This window comes from Lichenostomus cassidix, chromosome 12 (assembly GCF_008360975.1).
Source record: "Lichenostomus cassidix isolate B80296 chromosome 12, HeHo_3.0, whole genome shotgun sequence".
NCBI classification, from domain to species: Eukaryota; Metazoa; Chordata; class Aves; order Passeriformes; family Meliphagidae; genus Lichenostomus; species Lichenostomus cassidix.
Genome location: NC_139493.1, coordinates 6,621,253 through 6,638,564, shown reverse-complemented (window position 1 = coordinate 6,638,564; position 17,312 = coordinate 6,621,253). Strand labels below are relative to the sequence as shown.

The following is a 17,312-nucleotide window of genomic DNA, read 5'->3' as shown; positions in this document are numbered from 1 at the left end:
TACTGTGACTTCATCAGTGAAATTTGACTGCCTTTGGTGGACTTGCTTCAGATTGAAGTGAATTTGAGGGAATTTGGGCCTGGATGGCTTGGCCATGGCAGTTGCTGTTAACGAAGGGGATGATGCTGGTAACAATGGGCAGCAAGGATGACCTTAGTGCTGCTCTGCTGACTGTGGGGTACAAGGTCACATTCCAAAGTCAAGAGCTTTATTTCTGAATTAATAGCAGTACTCAGAGCAGTACAAAGCAAAAAAACAAAAAAACAAACAAACAAAAAAAAAAACCCTGGAGGAACTTACAGGAGGAAAGGTTTCTCTAATTAAGTAAATTCATTGCTGTTGTGTTCCTTATTTGCATTGCTCATCAATCAGTGAAAATCACTCTTGTTAATGCAGCCCAACAAATGTTAATGAAGTGCAGAGGGTGTGATTGCAAGGGGTCACTCTTGGGACTTCGGGTTTTGTTTAGGAAATGGAGAGGCAAAGGTGGAATGCAGGTGGTGCTGGAAATTGGAAAAGCAGCAGAAGGAAGACACTGGCCAAGGATGACTCAAAGGAATAGGTGGGGTGTAAACAATGAGAGATAAGAGAAGGTGAAAGAAGAGCAAGTCAGGGGAAGTAAGAGACAGAAGAGGTAGAATTATATCAAAAGTGGGAGGCAGAGGCAGTTAATGTTTTGTGAGTCATCACCCAACAATCCTGCCCCCAGAAAGGCTGACTCAGCAACATCAGTGCAAAAAAAATCAGAGTTTCTCTTGGAGATGCCATTCCAGATCAAAGAGGTTTCGATTAGTGAAACTGGATTTTCTGTCACTGATCCTCCCCTGCCTTCAAGAAACTTTTCAGATGTATCATGTAAAGTCAGCATCCACCCTAACCACCGCAGGGCTTGGCTCCCTCACTTCTCTTCCCTGTCACATCTCCTCTTCCCAGGTCTGAATCATGGTCTATTTCAGGGCCCTTTGCACAACAGATCTCAGTTGTTTTGGCAGAGGTGAGGTAGCCACAAGAGGCACCAATTACTGCACATCCTCTTAGAGGCCAGGGAAATCTAAAAAGAAAAGCAAGTGAATAAAAATAACTTGATGGAAGAAGGTTTCTGTGATCTCGGATCCCTGACAGCTGCCTGGCCATAAAAGCACTGCTGGGAAGGTACAAGTGTGATGTTAATGTAGGAACATTTTTTTTCTGGTTTATGATTCAGAACTGAGGTGCAGTCAGGAAAACAGAGAATAGGAAAGGAAAGTGGTCTCAGTTGCTTTACTGTGATTTGTAAAGGCTGGTGGTTGTTGATGATGAGACTGAGCTGTGTTGACTGTAGACAGTCAGAGGGGCAAGCACGGGTAACTTCCAGTCTGAATCTTTATGGAAACATTCCCTAAGTTATTACCTCTGATATGGCCAGGATTTTGAGCTGCTACCTGCAACACCACGTGTTGTCCAGTCTGCATTTCAGGACTCCTGGGGAGGGGAAAAAAAACCCACCATGAAATGTATACAGAATTGCCTTGCTCTTCTTTTTCTTTTCCCCAACATTTGGATTGTATTTAATGTAGCTCAGCCAAATTTCACAGTGCTTGTGCAAGTGATGTGAGGGAAGGTGGCAACAAAACCACAGAGCTCCCCCATTGCAGCAAAGCCTGAGTTCTTCTGGGCTCAGCTGGAGAAACAAATCCCACATCCTGCAGCAGGACCCTAAAAGAGCAGAGTGGTACCTGAGTGTGGCCCTTCCAGCACAGCAAATGTCATGAGTTACCAAAGAACCAGAAAAGGCTGCTCAGCCATTTGGAGGTTTGGACCAACAACAGCAAGCAGCCAGAGAAAACCCCACAGAGCCTTCCGCAGTTTTCAAGGGGCTTTGAAACACAGTTTTGTTCTGTGTCAATACAGCACCCAATCAGCTGTGCATGAGGAAAGCAGAGAAAGCTTCCTTTTTAGACCATGCAAATCATGCATTTCAAATCTTTCCATTATCGTGGTGATGGTTAAAACAATACCACTTTCTCTCCAGACTGCAAAATTGGCATGACAGGCACTAGGAAATCTTACTTCTCCTTTTATCCCTCAATTTTAGCACAGAACAATAAGCCCTGATGAAAAGTGTGTGTGCAGTGATGCCAGGAAACAGTGAAGTTAGGAAACTGATCATGAGCATTAGAGTCTCTCTCGTGTTCAGATTTCATCAGGAAAGGCAACTCAGCCACTGCTCATCTCTGCAATCTGGGCAGACTTGGTTTTTGTTTTCATCCCACCACTACTACAATGACAGGGAATAAAATCTCTGAGGCAAATAACTGGAGTTATTCATCAACTGCTGATGAAAAGGTCCTGCCTACACGTTTGGGTACATTTAGTCTGGACCAGCAAAAGCAAAAAGTCATCCAATCCTCCAACGTCCATTAATCCATCTTCTGTGATTTCTGCTGTGGGTACTTTGTTTTCCTCTGGGGAATTAACTTTTTATTTAGCCAAATACAGTTATGGCTGCTGCTGCCATTGGCTTGCTGTTGCACACATTAATTGCCCTTGAGCAGAGGAATGTCTCCCAGAAGGCCTAATCCTTTCTCAGCACCAGATCATCAGTTCTTTAATTGCTGCTGGCTTCATCCCCTCTGTTCACCCTGCACAGAGCAGAACAACATGATCCCTCATTGGGCTCCACATCCCCACTGATGTGAATCTAGGCCATGCAACAGCACCTGCCAAAATGACCCTTCCATGTATCCCCTTCCTGTTTTCTGAATCAGAAATTAAAATTATTACTGACAAAAAGGCTCTCTCTGGAGCTTCCAGACAGAGCTACAAATCTGTTAGCTCAGTCACTGATAAACAGTGCATGAGTATAAAGTTAGGACTTAGGTTGCTTAAACCAGGGCGTTCAGACTTTTTATTTGATTCGAGTTGTGTATTTCTGCTGCAGCTTGATTTTAAAAGCCTTTAATGCAGAAGCACTATGTGGCTAACAGCCCCATGGGCTGACAGCCACAGGTAGCTCTGCACTAGACAGTTTTGTACAAGGAATTTGTGAATGTCCAAACACAGTTGTCCCATGGGCTTAGTACCAAGGATAACACCTGTTTTCTCCTGCCTGCATTGCAAGAATTCGAGAACCAAATTGTGTCTCATGTTATCCTTTTTCAGTTGTTGCCATGGCAAAACCCCAGAGAGGACGGGGTACCAAACCACTGGAACACAAACTTTTCCCTGGGGTTGATTAAAAGACGCATTCCTGTGCTCAGTCTCACCTTGGCACTCACAGGGAAGTCACCTCACATGTACCAGCAGCTCTGAGGAGCACAGCCCACAGTCATTCACGGGGATCAGTGCACATCAGGAATGAGACAGAGACCGAGCAAATGCATTCATCTTTATTCAGACAACAGTTTCCATTTTCCTTACTTCACCTGCTGCTCTTTGGTGTGTTTTCCAGGTTGCATCAAGTGAATTTCGAGGCTCCCACTTGCGAAGGCAAGCGCCGGGAAACGCTCGCCTTGATAGGAGACTTCTCCTCTTCGGCAGAGTTCTTCGTCACCATCGCGGTCTTCGCCTTCCTCTACTCGCTGGCTGCCACCGTGGTTTATATCTTCTTCCAGAACAAGTACCGTGAGAACAACAGAGGGCCTTTAATTGTAAGTGTTTACAGCATAAGCAGTGTTTTCAGGCATAGGTCTTCACTTCTTGTTTTTCGGTTGTTGAGGTTTTGGCGTGGTGTGGGAGATCCAAGTGTCCCACTGCCCAAAGCATCTCTGCATTCATCTGCTTTTTTTATCTTAATGGTGGTTTAAAATTTTAACACCAAGGGTAATGGAGGCTGTATGCAGGAGGAGTTTAGTCCTAATCCTATACGTACTTGTGAAGTTCTGTGCTTCTCCCCCATTGCCCACAGTGACGATGATCACACAAATAATGAACATGAAGCTGAGTGGTAGCAGGATTGGGGTCTGAGCCCTATGTCTGTGACAGCAGAGCTTCGTTGGTGGGGAAAAAAGGGAAGGGGAAATCTTAGGCATCATCCTAGCAGACAGATGAAACCATGCCCCTGATCAAAGCCTAGCCAGGGAGATTGCTTATTGCTAATGACTGCAGGGTTCAGCGAAATTATTTTGCTTTGGAGAAGTATGTGGCTGTTTTTCTAATATGACTCTGAACTCCCAGCACGTTTGTGTCTCCACACTGGTTTATGAGCATCCCAGTTATCATCATCTGCACCCATCAAGCTGTGGCTGTTCCTGCCTCTTATTTTTCTTTTTACTGATTCCTGAAAGCTTGTGATAAAAAGCAAGTGCTGCTGTGCATGCATTTCCTCATAAATTGAGACTGTAAAGTCAGTGAGGGCTGTTTTGGTCCAGGTGTCTGTTGCCTGTCAGTGCATCATGGCCCATGCTGCACCCTGTGGTCTTGCTGGGCTGCTAAGGGCTGTGCTGACCCTCACCTGCACCAAATTTGGGTCAGGTCTCTGCATCTCTGTGCTGTAGGGTTGCAGCACAGTCTCCCTTCCATGGACAACCCTCTCCTTTGTGACTGCAAGAAGGTTACTAAGAGAGAGGAAGTAGTTCTCTAATGTCTTGGTGTGAAGATGGGGAGAGTTTATAGTGGACCAGTGTAAGGAAGAAGATAGTGTTGGATTTCAGAAAAATCTAAAGTTTATGACCGACAGAAACCAGACATTTTGCTGAGACTTAAGTGGCTAAAATCCACCAGTAAAAAATATCAGAAATATATAGCAGGAAGAAAAATAAATCGCTAGTGCAGAAAAGCTGTATCTATTAAAGGAAACAACTACAATAACAGCCAGCAAAAGATTAAACTGTAGGAAGGTAAACTTAGCATCATGGGGATTTGAGGGAAAGATTTTCCTGCTGCAAGGAGATGTGAGCAGTTTTCTTTAAGTTTGCGTAATTCAAAACTGATTAATGGTTACCAAAAAATTATTCTTGCATATCAAAGGAAATTAATCCTCTTAATTTGGAGGTTCTTGGAACCTTTCCTGTCCTAGAAAATGGTGAGGAAATGTGGGGAAATCTTCAGAGAGGAGAAAAAGAACAGGCAAGATAAAGGGATCCCTACAGAAAGAGTAAATAAATAAAGTGCCTTGCTGCTTCTTGATGCAATTGGTATCAAGAAATACATCATTTCAAACTGTCTCATCAAAGAATTAGTTGCAGAATTCTGCCATCTTAATTTTCTTGTGGGAAATAATTCTTGCTTTTGGCCAACCACGTTATCCTCTGTGGAAATAGAAAAAAGAAAGAGAAGCAATAGTACTAATATGTCAGATTGTGATGTGGCCACTTGCCTTTGCCCAGGACTTTCCTGAAACAGCTGCTGCAGTTGTGTCTGTCACAGGATGCACAGCACAATCCACTACAGCATTAATGTCACATTTACTTAATTTGTTCTGTGTGATGGACTGTGTTTGAATCTACAGGTTAAATTTAACCAGTGCCTGTTACCAAAGCCTCTGTTTGCAATTTCCCAGTATTTAAACCAAGCCTTTTTGACCTTATTTGTTCAGAATATGAAGAGGCTTTTGAGTTTGTCCTACAGCAAAAGCAGCTTCTGCTGGTGAGTAGTGCTGGGAAGTGGCTGAGGGTTATGATCAGCTTATGCTTGACAGGAGGAGAGTCCCATCTTCCCAGCCAACATGCTCCAGCATCTCCTGTGCACTGCAAGCTCTGTTGTATTTGGTATTTTTAGAAAAAAAAAAAAAAAAAGAACCTTTTTTGCCTGGAGCACATCCTCCCTGGTGTCCCTGGAGACTGTCCTGTGCAATGATTGCAGCACCACAGCCTGACTGGGGACAGGGTGTGACTCCCCCTGTGCAATGGAGTTGTAGGGAAAATGCAGAGCCCCAGGCAGAGAAAAAGCTGGCAGCTGTAGTCAGTAGGAATTCAGGGGTCAGGGAAAAAGAAAACTTGGAGTGAAAACCAGCTTCTCAGGGCTGCAGTGCTCACCTAAGGGATGTCACGCTCTGTGAAGGAGGCAGGCGATGTATCCTCCAGCTCCAGGCAGATGCTGCTCTGAACTGACGTGTATCAGATCAGATGTGTGAGTATGTCTCATCCCTGAGATTGTTCCTTCCAAAGAGAATTGCTACAGAAATCTGTGGTGCAGCAGCAGCCCCCAGCACGTGTTTGGTGCAGGAGGCAGGGCAGCCCTTGCTCTGTTTCACCACCAGGCAGGATCATCAGGTACCATTTCCAGACTACCAGTTTTTTCCCCTCTTAGTGAAGAGTTTGAAGATGATAATTTCATCCATCCTTGCTTCTGCTGCAGTGCCTGATCACAGTTTTGTGGTTAAAACCATTCCTGTTTTAAGTCTTGTGCTTCCTCTTGGCTTCATATTTTCTCAGTCTGGGATGACATCTGCCTTTAAGCAGCACCCTCTCAGAGCTGCCTTTTCTCCTGAAAAATTTTCAGGATTTGAAAAATGAATATGACAGGAGAAGTGGAGAGGGGAAGAAACCCCTTTCACTTGAAATTTTGAAATATTTTTTCAAAAAGCCCCTGCACAGGCAGTCAGAACACCATCAATGCATTACCAAATTGCAGCAGCCTGACTGGGTGCAGAAGATATGATTTTAAGGAATTTAATAACCGTTAAGTCGCAAGAAACTTGCAGGGAAAATTTCAGTCACAAATGTTTCAAGTTTACCCTGTTTATACAGATCCAGGGAAATGAAGTGCATGTGCTGAGATCTCAGTGAAGCATCACTTTAACTGTGGAAAAATATTTTAGCGTTCAGTGTGAAGTGAGGCATGATGGCAAGGAAATATTTCCAGTGGGAGAAGCAGTTAACTCCTTCCCTGGCTGTTTGGATGGCAGTGGTGTGTTCATTCAATATGCAGTGAGCCATTTCTGTTGCTAACGTTGCCTGTCAGGTTTTGGGGGTAGAAGTCTTTTTTTTTAGGTCTCACAAAAGGGTTGTGTTACTCATCCATTCCCACGGGGCTGGCAGCAGTGAGTCCTTATGCATCCTCTGCTTCCCTCGCTCGCTCCCTGAGGGAGTTCATACCTAGATAGATAGAATCTAAGAGAGAACCTTGGATTCCCAGTTTCTGAAGGAGCAAGGAGCAGGTTGCCAGGGATTCAATGCCTCATAGATATGTGCTGTGTGTTTCTGAACTCTGCAAACCACAGCTGTGATTTTCATTCCGTTGCGAGCTCCCTCATGGTGCACAGGTGCAGTGAGGAGCTGGGGGCTCACCTTGGTGGGTACAACGAGGGCAAGGCAGCCTCTCAAGTGACTGATTAGTGCTCAAGAGCCAGGAACTTTTTAAAGGAATTAATTGGAGGTGGTGACTTAGATTTTAAAGGATGCGATGTACAAAATCCCACCAGTTTTCGGTATATCCCCATCTCTCAGACCAAACCAAGCTAAGCTGGTTTCCACTCGTTTAACACCACATACATGGGGAGAGATTGCTGGTTTGTGATGAGAGTAGAGAGGAGCTGCACCCTGGGACTGCCAGCCCAGGCACCTGTGTTGATGCTCTGCTTCAGGTCTGTACATGAGTATACCAGCTTTGCTGAAGTTTTAGGGGATTAGGGATAGGAAGCTTCCATATGTCTCAGAAAATAAAGAATAGCCACAGTCAGTGTGTATCAGTCCCCATCACTCAGATTTCATACCTTTCCTATGGTTACTTTGCCCCATATGTGATCCATTTAAAATCCACATGCTGACAACCCTTTGTGCTTTCAGCTTTGTCTTTGGGAAGTTATAGCTTGCCTGTGAGAAACCACATGCATTCATGTATAAATGTAAATCACTTCATTAATATTCCAATCAATTAATATAAAAGCATAAAATTATTCAGCCAAGAAAGGTGACTGACACAGCCCTGAAAAGAGATAGTTCATTTTTGTAGTGATTACTTGATAATCTTATTCTTATGGTGCATAAAGATGCTTACATCTTAAGAAGAAGATGAGATCTTTCCTTTGCATCTGGAGTCCTATGAATAATCACATTATGCAGAAAGGCATTCGGTTCCTTACATATGTTGCAGATCAAGAGCGTTAAGTACACCCTGGTCTGCTCTTTGAATACCTCTTTGATTAAATATGTTGTACTTTCTCACCTGTGTCCAGCTGTCTAGAAAATAGATAGGAAAAGAATGAAGAGCCATCTATAAAAACATAGACTGAATCCTTTGCAGCTGAAAAATGAAATTAGGAAGAACCTGAGTATTTCTTTGCATTTCAAAGGGCTGTTTCAGGCTGCTGTTGTCATCTCCTTTTGAAGCACAAGCCAGGGTGACCTTGCAGTACATGCTGGTGCCTCCCAAAGGGCTCTGCACTTCCCTGCCAGAAGCAAGCTTGCAAGGCCTTCACTATTGCAAGAAGCATGTAATTTTTTCAAAGCTTCATTCGGCAGAAAATCTGGGGTGGGACCTCGTTCAAACCAAAAAAGAGCTAAAATGCCACTGTAGGAAGGCGTTTGCTGCCTGCAGCAATCTGCTGTTGGCCGCTTTCCCGGCTGGGACCGGGGCTGTGGCTCTGGCTGGGGTAGTTCCTGAATTTTTAGGTTGGTTGTGACTGTGAAAGCAAATCTTCTGAGTGGTTTGTCCCTGCTGGGTAAAGAAATCTCCCTCTGCTCCTGCGTGGCTGGCCATGAAACCTGTTGGCAGTGCTAGACAGGCTCTGACTGGGAGGCTTTATGGACTTCAGCGTTTGAGGAGTTGCTCCCTTGGAAGCTGTAAATGTGTGAGAGGGTTTTCCTGAGTGGAGAGGTTTGGTGGTGTGAGCCCTGCATGGAAGCAGCTGCAGCCCTGTGAGGGAGGAGGGGTGCCAGGAGCCCTCTGGCCAGGCCAGAGCTGAGCTTTTGCCTGTTTCCAGCCATGACAGCCCAAGAGCATCCTGCCAGACTTGGCTGGGAGGCCAGGCAGGGTGCAGAGGGCACGCAGGGACAGGAGTGTCACAGCCTCAGGGGCTGCTGGAGCCACTGACCAGCTTGGAGCAGACAGAACACATCCCCTCTCTGGGTGAACAAGCAGCTTCTGCAGAGGCTCTTGGCTGGGTGAGGTTGTGCCACACTGGGGAATCCAAAACTGCTCAGGAGGCTCAAGTGACTGTAAGTGACTGCCCCTTTCAAAGAGGAACATTTTGCAAAAGCTGGTAGCTGGATAGCAAGGAGAAGTATTTCAATTGCCATGAAAAGAAAAGGCATTCACAGTTCTATTCTAAAATGGATAATATATAAAATTGTTCCAAGTAGGCATTTTTGGCAAACTCAGTAATAACAAGTTTCAACTTGAAAAAGGCAGCAAGATTTTTTTTTTTTTTTTTTGCACATACTTCAGGATCTTAAAAAGTCCCTCCTTAGATATTCAGAGTCTTTTAAATTCCAGTTTTTGCCTTTCTTTACATGTTCCTATTTTCCTTCCTTCCCAAAGGCACCTGTAAGCAGAGCAAAGTATCTCAGCTGAGATCTGAGAGAGAAACTTAGCAATTAGGAGTGTAGTGTAATCATACAACAATACACACTGAAGAGATCTGTAGACACCACTTAAGGAGAGCAACTACAAAAATTTCCTTTGTTCCAAAGGAAAAAAAGACTCACCCATGCTATAGGGATATTAAACATTGAAATGCAAGATTTGTTTTAGTGTGCAGGCACTCTGGCCTTAATTACCAAGGAGAAATTCCCCAGATAGACATTAAGCACAGAACAGCTTAGCTTGAAATTCACTTTTATTTTCAGCATGTCATTATCTTGTAACTCTGTTCCACCCAGAGCTGTGAAAATGTTCAGCCAGAAATGCAAACCCACTTGAAAACAAGAGAGGTTCAAGTTCCAGCCAAAGCTGAAGGTTCGGAAAGATTCAAAATAAATAGGAAGATGCAAGTTTGCTCTAGTCGTAGAATCATACATTTTGCTCCTTGCACTATGCAGAGGAGGGATAACAAATCCTTGAAGAGCCTGAGTCTGACCATGTAGCCTTGATGAGAACACCTGCTGAAAAAATCCCAGTTTGTCCTGTTTCCTTGGTCAGCTGGTGGCCAGGCTCTGTGGTTTCCTCTTCGAGTCCCACTGTGCCACCTTTCACTTCTGGCTCTGTGTGTTTCTTGCACCCAGCCAGACTTTACAGTTTCTGGGAGTTCCTCTAGACAAGAGCTGATCCTGGCACCCCAGGAGTAAGAACCCTTTCCCAAGGCTCTGACCTGCTCTGAATTTGGAGCAGAGAGGGCAGGGTTAGGCTTTGTGAACACCCTGGAACACGGGAGGAGAGGAGAAGGCTGGAGCTTGGGGTGTGATGGAGAAGACAAGACCTAAGAAATAATGTGAAATACTTAGTGCCTTTAGGACCAACCCCTCAGCTGGTGGGATGAGATGTTCCTAGAAGGACTTACAGCCAAGGACATGGGCTACCAGCATCCAGAGTGAGGGGCTCCTGCAGATGCAGTCATCTGTGCCATGAGTTGTGCAAAAACCTCACCAACACAGGGTCAGGGCCTGTGAGCTCAACAGCAGCTGTACCCCTGCTGCTGCCACCTGCTTCATGAACTTGGCTCGCTTTTAAATTTTTTCTCTTTTGAGCGAGTTTAATCTCCTGTGTTGCATTAGTTTTAGTCAGTTTGCCTCTGTTTGCATCAAATTTCTACCTGCTGTTATGCATTTCTTTTATTGGCGGTGCCAGTGCACCGATTACAGAGCTGGATTTAGTTTGCAAGAGGGACTTTGGGAGAGAGTTGCTTGTAATTTAAAAAATACATTCCCCTAAAACTCTGCTGTGTCCCCATCTCGTGTGTCAGTCAGAACCTGTGTGGGGGCTTGGCATCTGGGCCAACAGCATGTCAAACCTCACAGCAAATAAAGAGCATCTCCCATCCTCATCCACAGCTCGGCGGATATCTGGTGTTTCTACCAGCTGGAATTTTTAGGAAATGTTTGCAATTGAACCGTTGCCTCTAGGAATCTGTTTCTCATTCACTGCTAAGACATATGAGATACAATAATTTCTTTTGCTGGAAATCTCCCTGAGAGGAAGGATTGCTTTGGGCTATATGCCTCTGCCCACACGGAGTCTCTTTGGGTGTTAAGGGAGTTGTCAGCTCCTGGGCTTCACGCTCTTCAAGAGAGCCCATTTGGGCAGCACGGAGGAGGTCAGAGGAACCCAGAGCTCAGTGGCAGACACAGGCCTGCAGAAAACAAATCGTTAAAAGAGAAGGATGTATCCTTTGGGAAAGCATCCAAGCACAGTTAATTTAATCCCATCTGCGTGAGTGGAGACATCCTTTGTTCATGGCTCACTTGTGCGGCGGCTTTGGCGACTGGTGCTGTGACAGAGGCTTGTGCCTTCCACCCCTGTGTGCCACAGAGAGCTCCTTCCCAAATGCCAGGTGTGCTTGTAGGAGGGAAGGATGTTTCCTAGGGATTGCTTATTTCTTTGGACAGCAACCCAAAACGCTGGGCTCTTAATGAATGTTTTCCCTTCCTTCCATGCACACCTTTATTTTGCAAGGGGGAAGGGGAGGCAGCCCCACGGGAGGTGGGATATCAAGACGCAGCGATGCAGTTAGTGGTATGTTAGACTTTGGCACCTCTGCCATCTGTTGTGGGCTGACAGATGGGATGAAATATGACAGCAGAAAGGCTCTTCTGTTTTAGCAAGACACAAGAAAGCTTGAAAAATCACACCTCCTCCCTCCTTTCCCCCCAAACCCACACAACAACAGTGTCACTTGGCCACTTGTTCTGGCTAAGACAAGGAGAAGTTTATGCCTGTGCATGCTCCCGAGAGCCTTCCGAGGGGAAAGTGAGCAGAGTGGATCAGAGCAGAGCTGCTCAGAGGTACTGGAACCTGGAGGGACCACCACACCTTCTCCCTTCTTTTCACATGGGTGGGAATTAGGAACCAGTGCATTACCAGGCCAGGGAGGAGTATCTGCTTGGCAAGTCTTGCTGTTTATTTGCTCACTCATGGTAATTAGTGGCTGCATGGCTCATGCAGCAGGGACATTTGGCCTTACCTGTGGCTGGTGAGAAAACTCCTCATCTGGTACCTGAGGATTAGCCAATTTCAGGTTCTCCCTGAGACAGAAACACTTCCTATTGGAAACCCACCCTGACTGTCTGTAGGAGTACCCAGGGCAAGACCCAGCCCTCAGGAGGGCCCAGCTTCTTTAAAGGCATATGTATTTTGTAATTCATCCCAATTCATCAGCCTGGTGCTGTGAAAAGCCACATTTTCAAGGCAGCTCAGCATCCTGGGTACCAGCTGTATGTTTGTGGGAATCTTGCCTCAAGGCCAGAGGTGCAAATGTCAGCCGAGGGGCTCTGCCCCATTAGGCATGTCAAGCACTTCTGAAAATTAGCTCTGTGGGTGATGACAGTAACACAGCCTTCCAGTAAATAACAAGCTCTTGGTATTTCTCTCCTCTGACACAAGCATTCGGTTTTCTGGTGATTTTTAGTATTTTTTCCTCTCCAACGGACACACCAGTATAATGCTTCTAACTAATTTGTCTTTTAGGATTTCATTGTGACAGTGGTCTTCTCCTTCTTGTGGCTAGTGAGCTCTTCTGCTTGGGCTAAAGGACTGTCAGATGTAAAGGTTGCAACTGACCCTGATGAGGTGCTGCTGCTGATGTCTGCCTGCAAACAGCAGTCCAACAAATGTTTGCCTGTTCGCAGCCCTGTTATGTCAAGCCTCAACACTTCGGTTGTAAGTGACTTTGATTGCTGCTGTTCACCCTTACCTTGCAATGTATTTTCATCTTTTACCCGTGTATTGACCTAAATTGACTGGTGTAAACCAGTTAGCTGACGTGATTTAATTGGAAGTGCAGTCTTGCTGCAGGGAAAGGCAGGCAGTGACTCACAGCAGCTCTGCCGTGGAGCAGCAGCAGGATGAGTGTGCAGGGTTGGGATGGGGAGAAGGCAAAGTGTCTGTCCAAGAGCGTTGGTTGGCCCCTCTGCTTTTAACTTGCTCATTACAATGCTTTTGGAAAGGGATATGTGTGCTCCTTTAGGAAGGAAAGGTTTGTGTCTTACAAATTGATTTAAAAATTCTCAAAGAAGCAACATAAAATTGGACTTCAGAATGTTTAAAAAAAAAACCAACCCTCCAAGCCAGCTGACCAATTGAGATATCTCTTTTTAATTGGTTTCTTTCAATTTCATCTTTCCACAATTTCTTTGAACTAGGTTACATTTCCAAACAAAAATATTTTGGTCTAAAATCTCAGGCCTTTTTTGGAAACAAAAAGCAAAGCAGACACCTTATGAGCTACAGCTAAGGGAAGTGAGTTTGGGAATTGGCTCCAAAGCTGAGAAAATTTTCCAGCAGTTTTTGGGAGAACCATAGAATCACTGAGGTTGAAAAAGGTCTCTAAGATCAGAGTTCAACCACTAACCCAGCACTGCCAAGTCCAGCACTACACCATGTCCCCAAGTGCCACATCCACTCTTACCCCCATCACTTCCCTGGGCAGCCTGTTCCAGTGCTTGACAATTCTTTCAGCTAAGAGGTTTTTTTCTAACATCCAATCCAAGCCTCCTCTTGCACAACTTGGGGCCATTTCCTCTTGTCCTTGGGAAGGAGGCGTTGGGAGGAACTTTGCCTTCTCCCAGAACTATGCAGGATGCTTAAGGTTAGGTTGGGCTGTGAGATCATGGCTTATGGTGACAACCTCCTCTTCTTCCCACCCAGGTCTTTGGCTACTTGAACTTTATCCTCTGGGCAGGCAACATTTGGTTTGTGTTTAAGGAGACGGGCTGGCATTCCTCGGGCCAGCGGCACGCCACCGACACCATGGAGAAGCAGCCTGGCGGCTACAACCAGGGTGGCTACAACCAAGACAGCTATGGGCCAGCTGGGGGCTACAACCAGCCAGGCTCCTATGGCCAGGTGGGTGAATATGGCCAGTCCCAGAGCTACGGGCAGAGCGGGCCAACCTCCTTCTCTAATCAAATTTAGGGTTCACGCAGCGCAAGTTCTTGTGTCCCTCACATATAGGGAGTTTAACAGGTCTCAAGTTTAAGTGGCGCCAGAATTTTAAGGGTTCTACATCAATTAATACTACAACACAGTGTTTAATGTCCATTGAAGGTCTAAGCCCACCTCCTTTGGCAGATGGGAGGTGGCCAGTGGGCTGGAGTTGGCCTTTTCTTTCCCTGACTAGCCAGACACAGGGGATGTGCTCCTCGCTGGTGACCTGGAGTCGCTGTTGTAGTACTGTAGAGATAACTTTATGGTAGTTTTGTATGTGTTAAGATGGTAGAAGCATTTTGTAGCCTCAAGTCTGTAGTATTTAATATGCATAATATAATTGAATTTCCTTCTGCATTTTGGTGAAAAACGGAAGTGTTTTACTATGATTTCTACAGATTATTCTGTATATCCATGCATGTAACATTGCACCTAAATTTTCAAAACTGCCTGTCTGTGACTCTTCAGAACGTTTGTTTTGGTTATACCTTTCTGTTTCAGAAGATTTTACTATTATTTCAGTTAACTGAGTCATCCATCCGTAATTTAGTGCATGGATAAGCAGTTTCATACTACCAAATGTCTGGACTGTGTAAATGGAACTTCTCGACTTCTGCCACTACATTTTGTTAAATGTCTGTTTAAAAGAAGTATGCATCTTTTATATATTTTGCAGAGTTGAATATATGGCTTACCCAAGTTCTGAATGCTTTGTAACTAAACTGTTTTTCCTTGAAATGGCATTCAGTAGTATATATGGTACCTGACCAATGTTTATTCCATTTAACTCCGCTAAGTATTCATTCTATAAATCACTATTTCTATGGATGTTTTGTGAATCTTTTAACGTGAGCTGTGGAGAATAAGGACCAAGTAACTGTGTTATATGTTTACAAAGGTATTTATTTAACTAAGATAACAGAGGTGCAGATATCAGTATACAAAATCATGTGAAAATGCCCTGTTGCTCGATACAGCAACATGAAAACCGCACGTATTGTTGTGACCTTACAAAGCATAAATATTCCTTTATGCCCTCTCATGAGAAGAAAACCTTTCTGTCCGTGCTGTTTCAAGATTGTTAGATATCCCTCTGTTAGGTCGCTGCTCTGAGCGCTAGCTTGGTGCTACTGGAGAATGTAACTGGATTGACCAAATAACTCAGGCTCAGGGGAACTCCTCCTCAAAGAGCCAGAGCCAGACTTGTAGCCTGTTTGGATTCCTCCCCGGGAAATTCCTCCCTCACTACAGCATATGGGATGCATTGACACAAATGAAAGCCTGAAGCACAATGTACTAATCAAAACTGATCATCTGCATTTCTAGATCAAAGTGTATCAGTATATAATCTTATTGTATGAGCTGTAATGTTGAAAGCATCTTAGCTTAAAACAGCTTAGTCTCTTCTATGATTGTTGTAACCAATTTATGGCTACTCGGTGGATGAATCTATATTGTGATATCTATTTGACCCTAATAAAGTTATTGCATACAATGCATGTTTTCAGAGTATGTTAATATTGAAATGTCACTGCCAAATAACGAAGAGAACTATTAAAGAGAAATAACTATTCCTGTGCCTGACCTTATTGGTCATATTCTGACTGTTTTCCAACACTTTTATGGGGATTGTTTTAATGTACAGTGGAGTACAACACTTCTGCAGACACCTGTCATTAAAGGTCAGTATCACAAGTTTTTTAAAAAAAATTAAAGTGTGCAGTTTAATACCTGCCTGCCTCTTTACCTCTCTTTCCACTGTCAGTAGGACTAGCCCAGTACTGTGCTAACCATCCCAGTTCTGGGGGTTGCTGGAAAGCCATGCTTGAGTTGTAGAGAAAACAAACAGGAATATCTAAATGTTCTCATATTCCAAATGAGAGCAAAATACAATTTTCTGGGGCAATCAAAAAACTTTTTTTGGCTCTCAGTTAATTTGGTTGGGTTTTTTTGGTTGGTTTTTGTTTGGGGTATTGTTGGTTGGTTGTTTTTCTTCTAAATTTCTCTTGCCTTAGTTGGTTAGGAATATCCCAGACTGCTTTATCTAAGCCTCTCCACTAGAAATAGTTTCTGTGTCAACTGACTTTCTGTTCATGAGCTTTTCCACCCAGATCAGCATGGTCCTATTCCCAAACCTTTCTCTCCAATGCTGAGGGATAGAAATGAGTTCTCCTTTGGTTTATTCCTGCATTTCAATACAGTTCCTGTACATTTCCTGCAGTTTCTGATACAAGACTGGGAACAGAATTAAGATTATGTCATATTTTGGGTGCTATTTCCATAACTCCAGGTCTAAGGTTTCCTCATGAAGGGCAGAGCAGGTGTAAGGGTTGATAAAAGTAGTTTAAGAGGCACATGTTTTCCTCAAAGACTTGCCCTTTGCTTTACCCAGCTGGCCAGACCTTCACAGGTACATCAGCTCCTTGCTGCTGTGCAGAACAGTTGAGCTGGTTGTTACCCTTTGGGGACTGTAATCTTCACTCTGATTTAGGAGGGAAGAAAAAATCTCTTCATCTGTAGCTTCTCAGATTAATAAAGTATGGCAGCAGCAAAAGTGAAAACAAAAAAGATGCATGCATTTGTCTGTGTTACATAAGAAAATGTATCTGAATGTTTCCTCTGTCTTCCTCTGGATTTGAGTCTTATCACATCCTTTTGCAGTTGTTGAGAAATTGAAATTTTATTTCAGCTGGGGAAGTGACTACATAGCCAAGGGTTGAGCATCTGATGAAAAAGATGAAAAAGACTGTATTTGATGTTACCTGGATTTAAGACAAATAGCGAAGTAAACTTGAGCATCCTTTGTGAAACTGCTGCTGGCAGCCTCATTGCTTTCCTTCATCATTAGTGAGTATCTCTGCCAGTTAGTTAAATAACTAGGTCAGCCTGGGAAAAAAAAAAACATGTTCCTTGATCTTCTGTGCTGTCCCTCCTGTTTTCCCATGTGTTTCTCTTTATAGCCCATTTCTCAGCTACCCAAGTTAGGAGCATGTTTGCGTTACGAAGTGTAAAGCTATGGAGGAGAGGCAGGTATGTCTGAGTGTGTGGGGAGCAGAGAGCACAGGACTTTCTCTCCATGTGCCTCAGAGGCCAAGGAAGGAGCACATTTACCTGCTGGTTTGGGGTTTCCCCCGTTGCTCTTGGCTGGGTGGAGGATGCACTTTGCAGAGCTGGAGCATCATTCCCTCCATGGGAAGGTGCTGGACAAGGCAGAAGGTAACTCTGGGTACCACTGGCTCCTGCTTCCCTTCCTGCCCAGCACATCAAGGAAACAAGGATGAGTTTAGATGCAAACCCAGCCCACAGGGCTCTGCCCTGATGGGCTTGGGTGTTTTGTGTGTGGTATTTTTCCTGAAGACCAAATCTCCTTCAGT

At 44.5% G+C, this 17,312-nt stretch overlaps 1 protein-coding gene across 2 annotated transcripts in view; it reads left to right on the top strand.

Moving 5' to 3' along the window:
• SYNPR (synaptoporin) overlaps positions 1-15,511 on the top strand; it is a 98,726-nt gene extending 83,215 nt beyond the window's left edge. For both annotated transcript variants that reach the window (XM_085072393.1, XM_085072394.1), the window contains 3 exons: positions 3,431-3,629; positions 12,481-12,672; positions 13,660-15,511. In XM_085072393.1, the coding sequence (XP_084928519.1) occupies positions 3,431-3,629; positions 12,481-12,672; positions 13,660-13,926 (658 nt within the window). In that variant the 3' untranslated portion in view covers positions 13,927-15,511. The remainder of the gene's footprint in view (positions 1-3,430; positions 3,630-12,480; positions 12,673-13,659) is intronic.
• Positions 15,512-17,312: the final 1,801 nt, after the last annotated feature.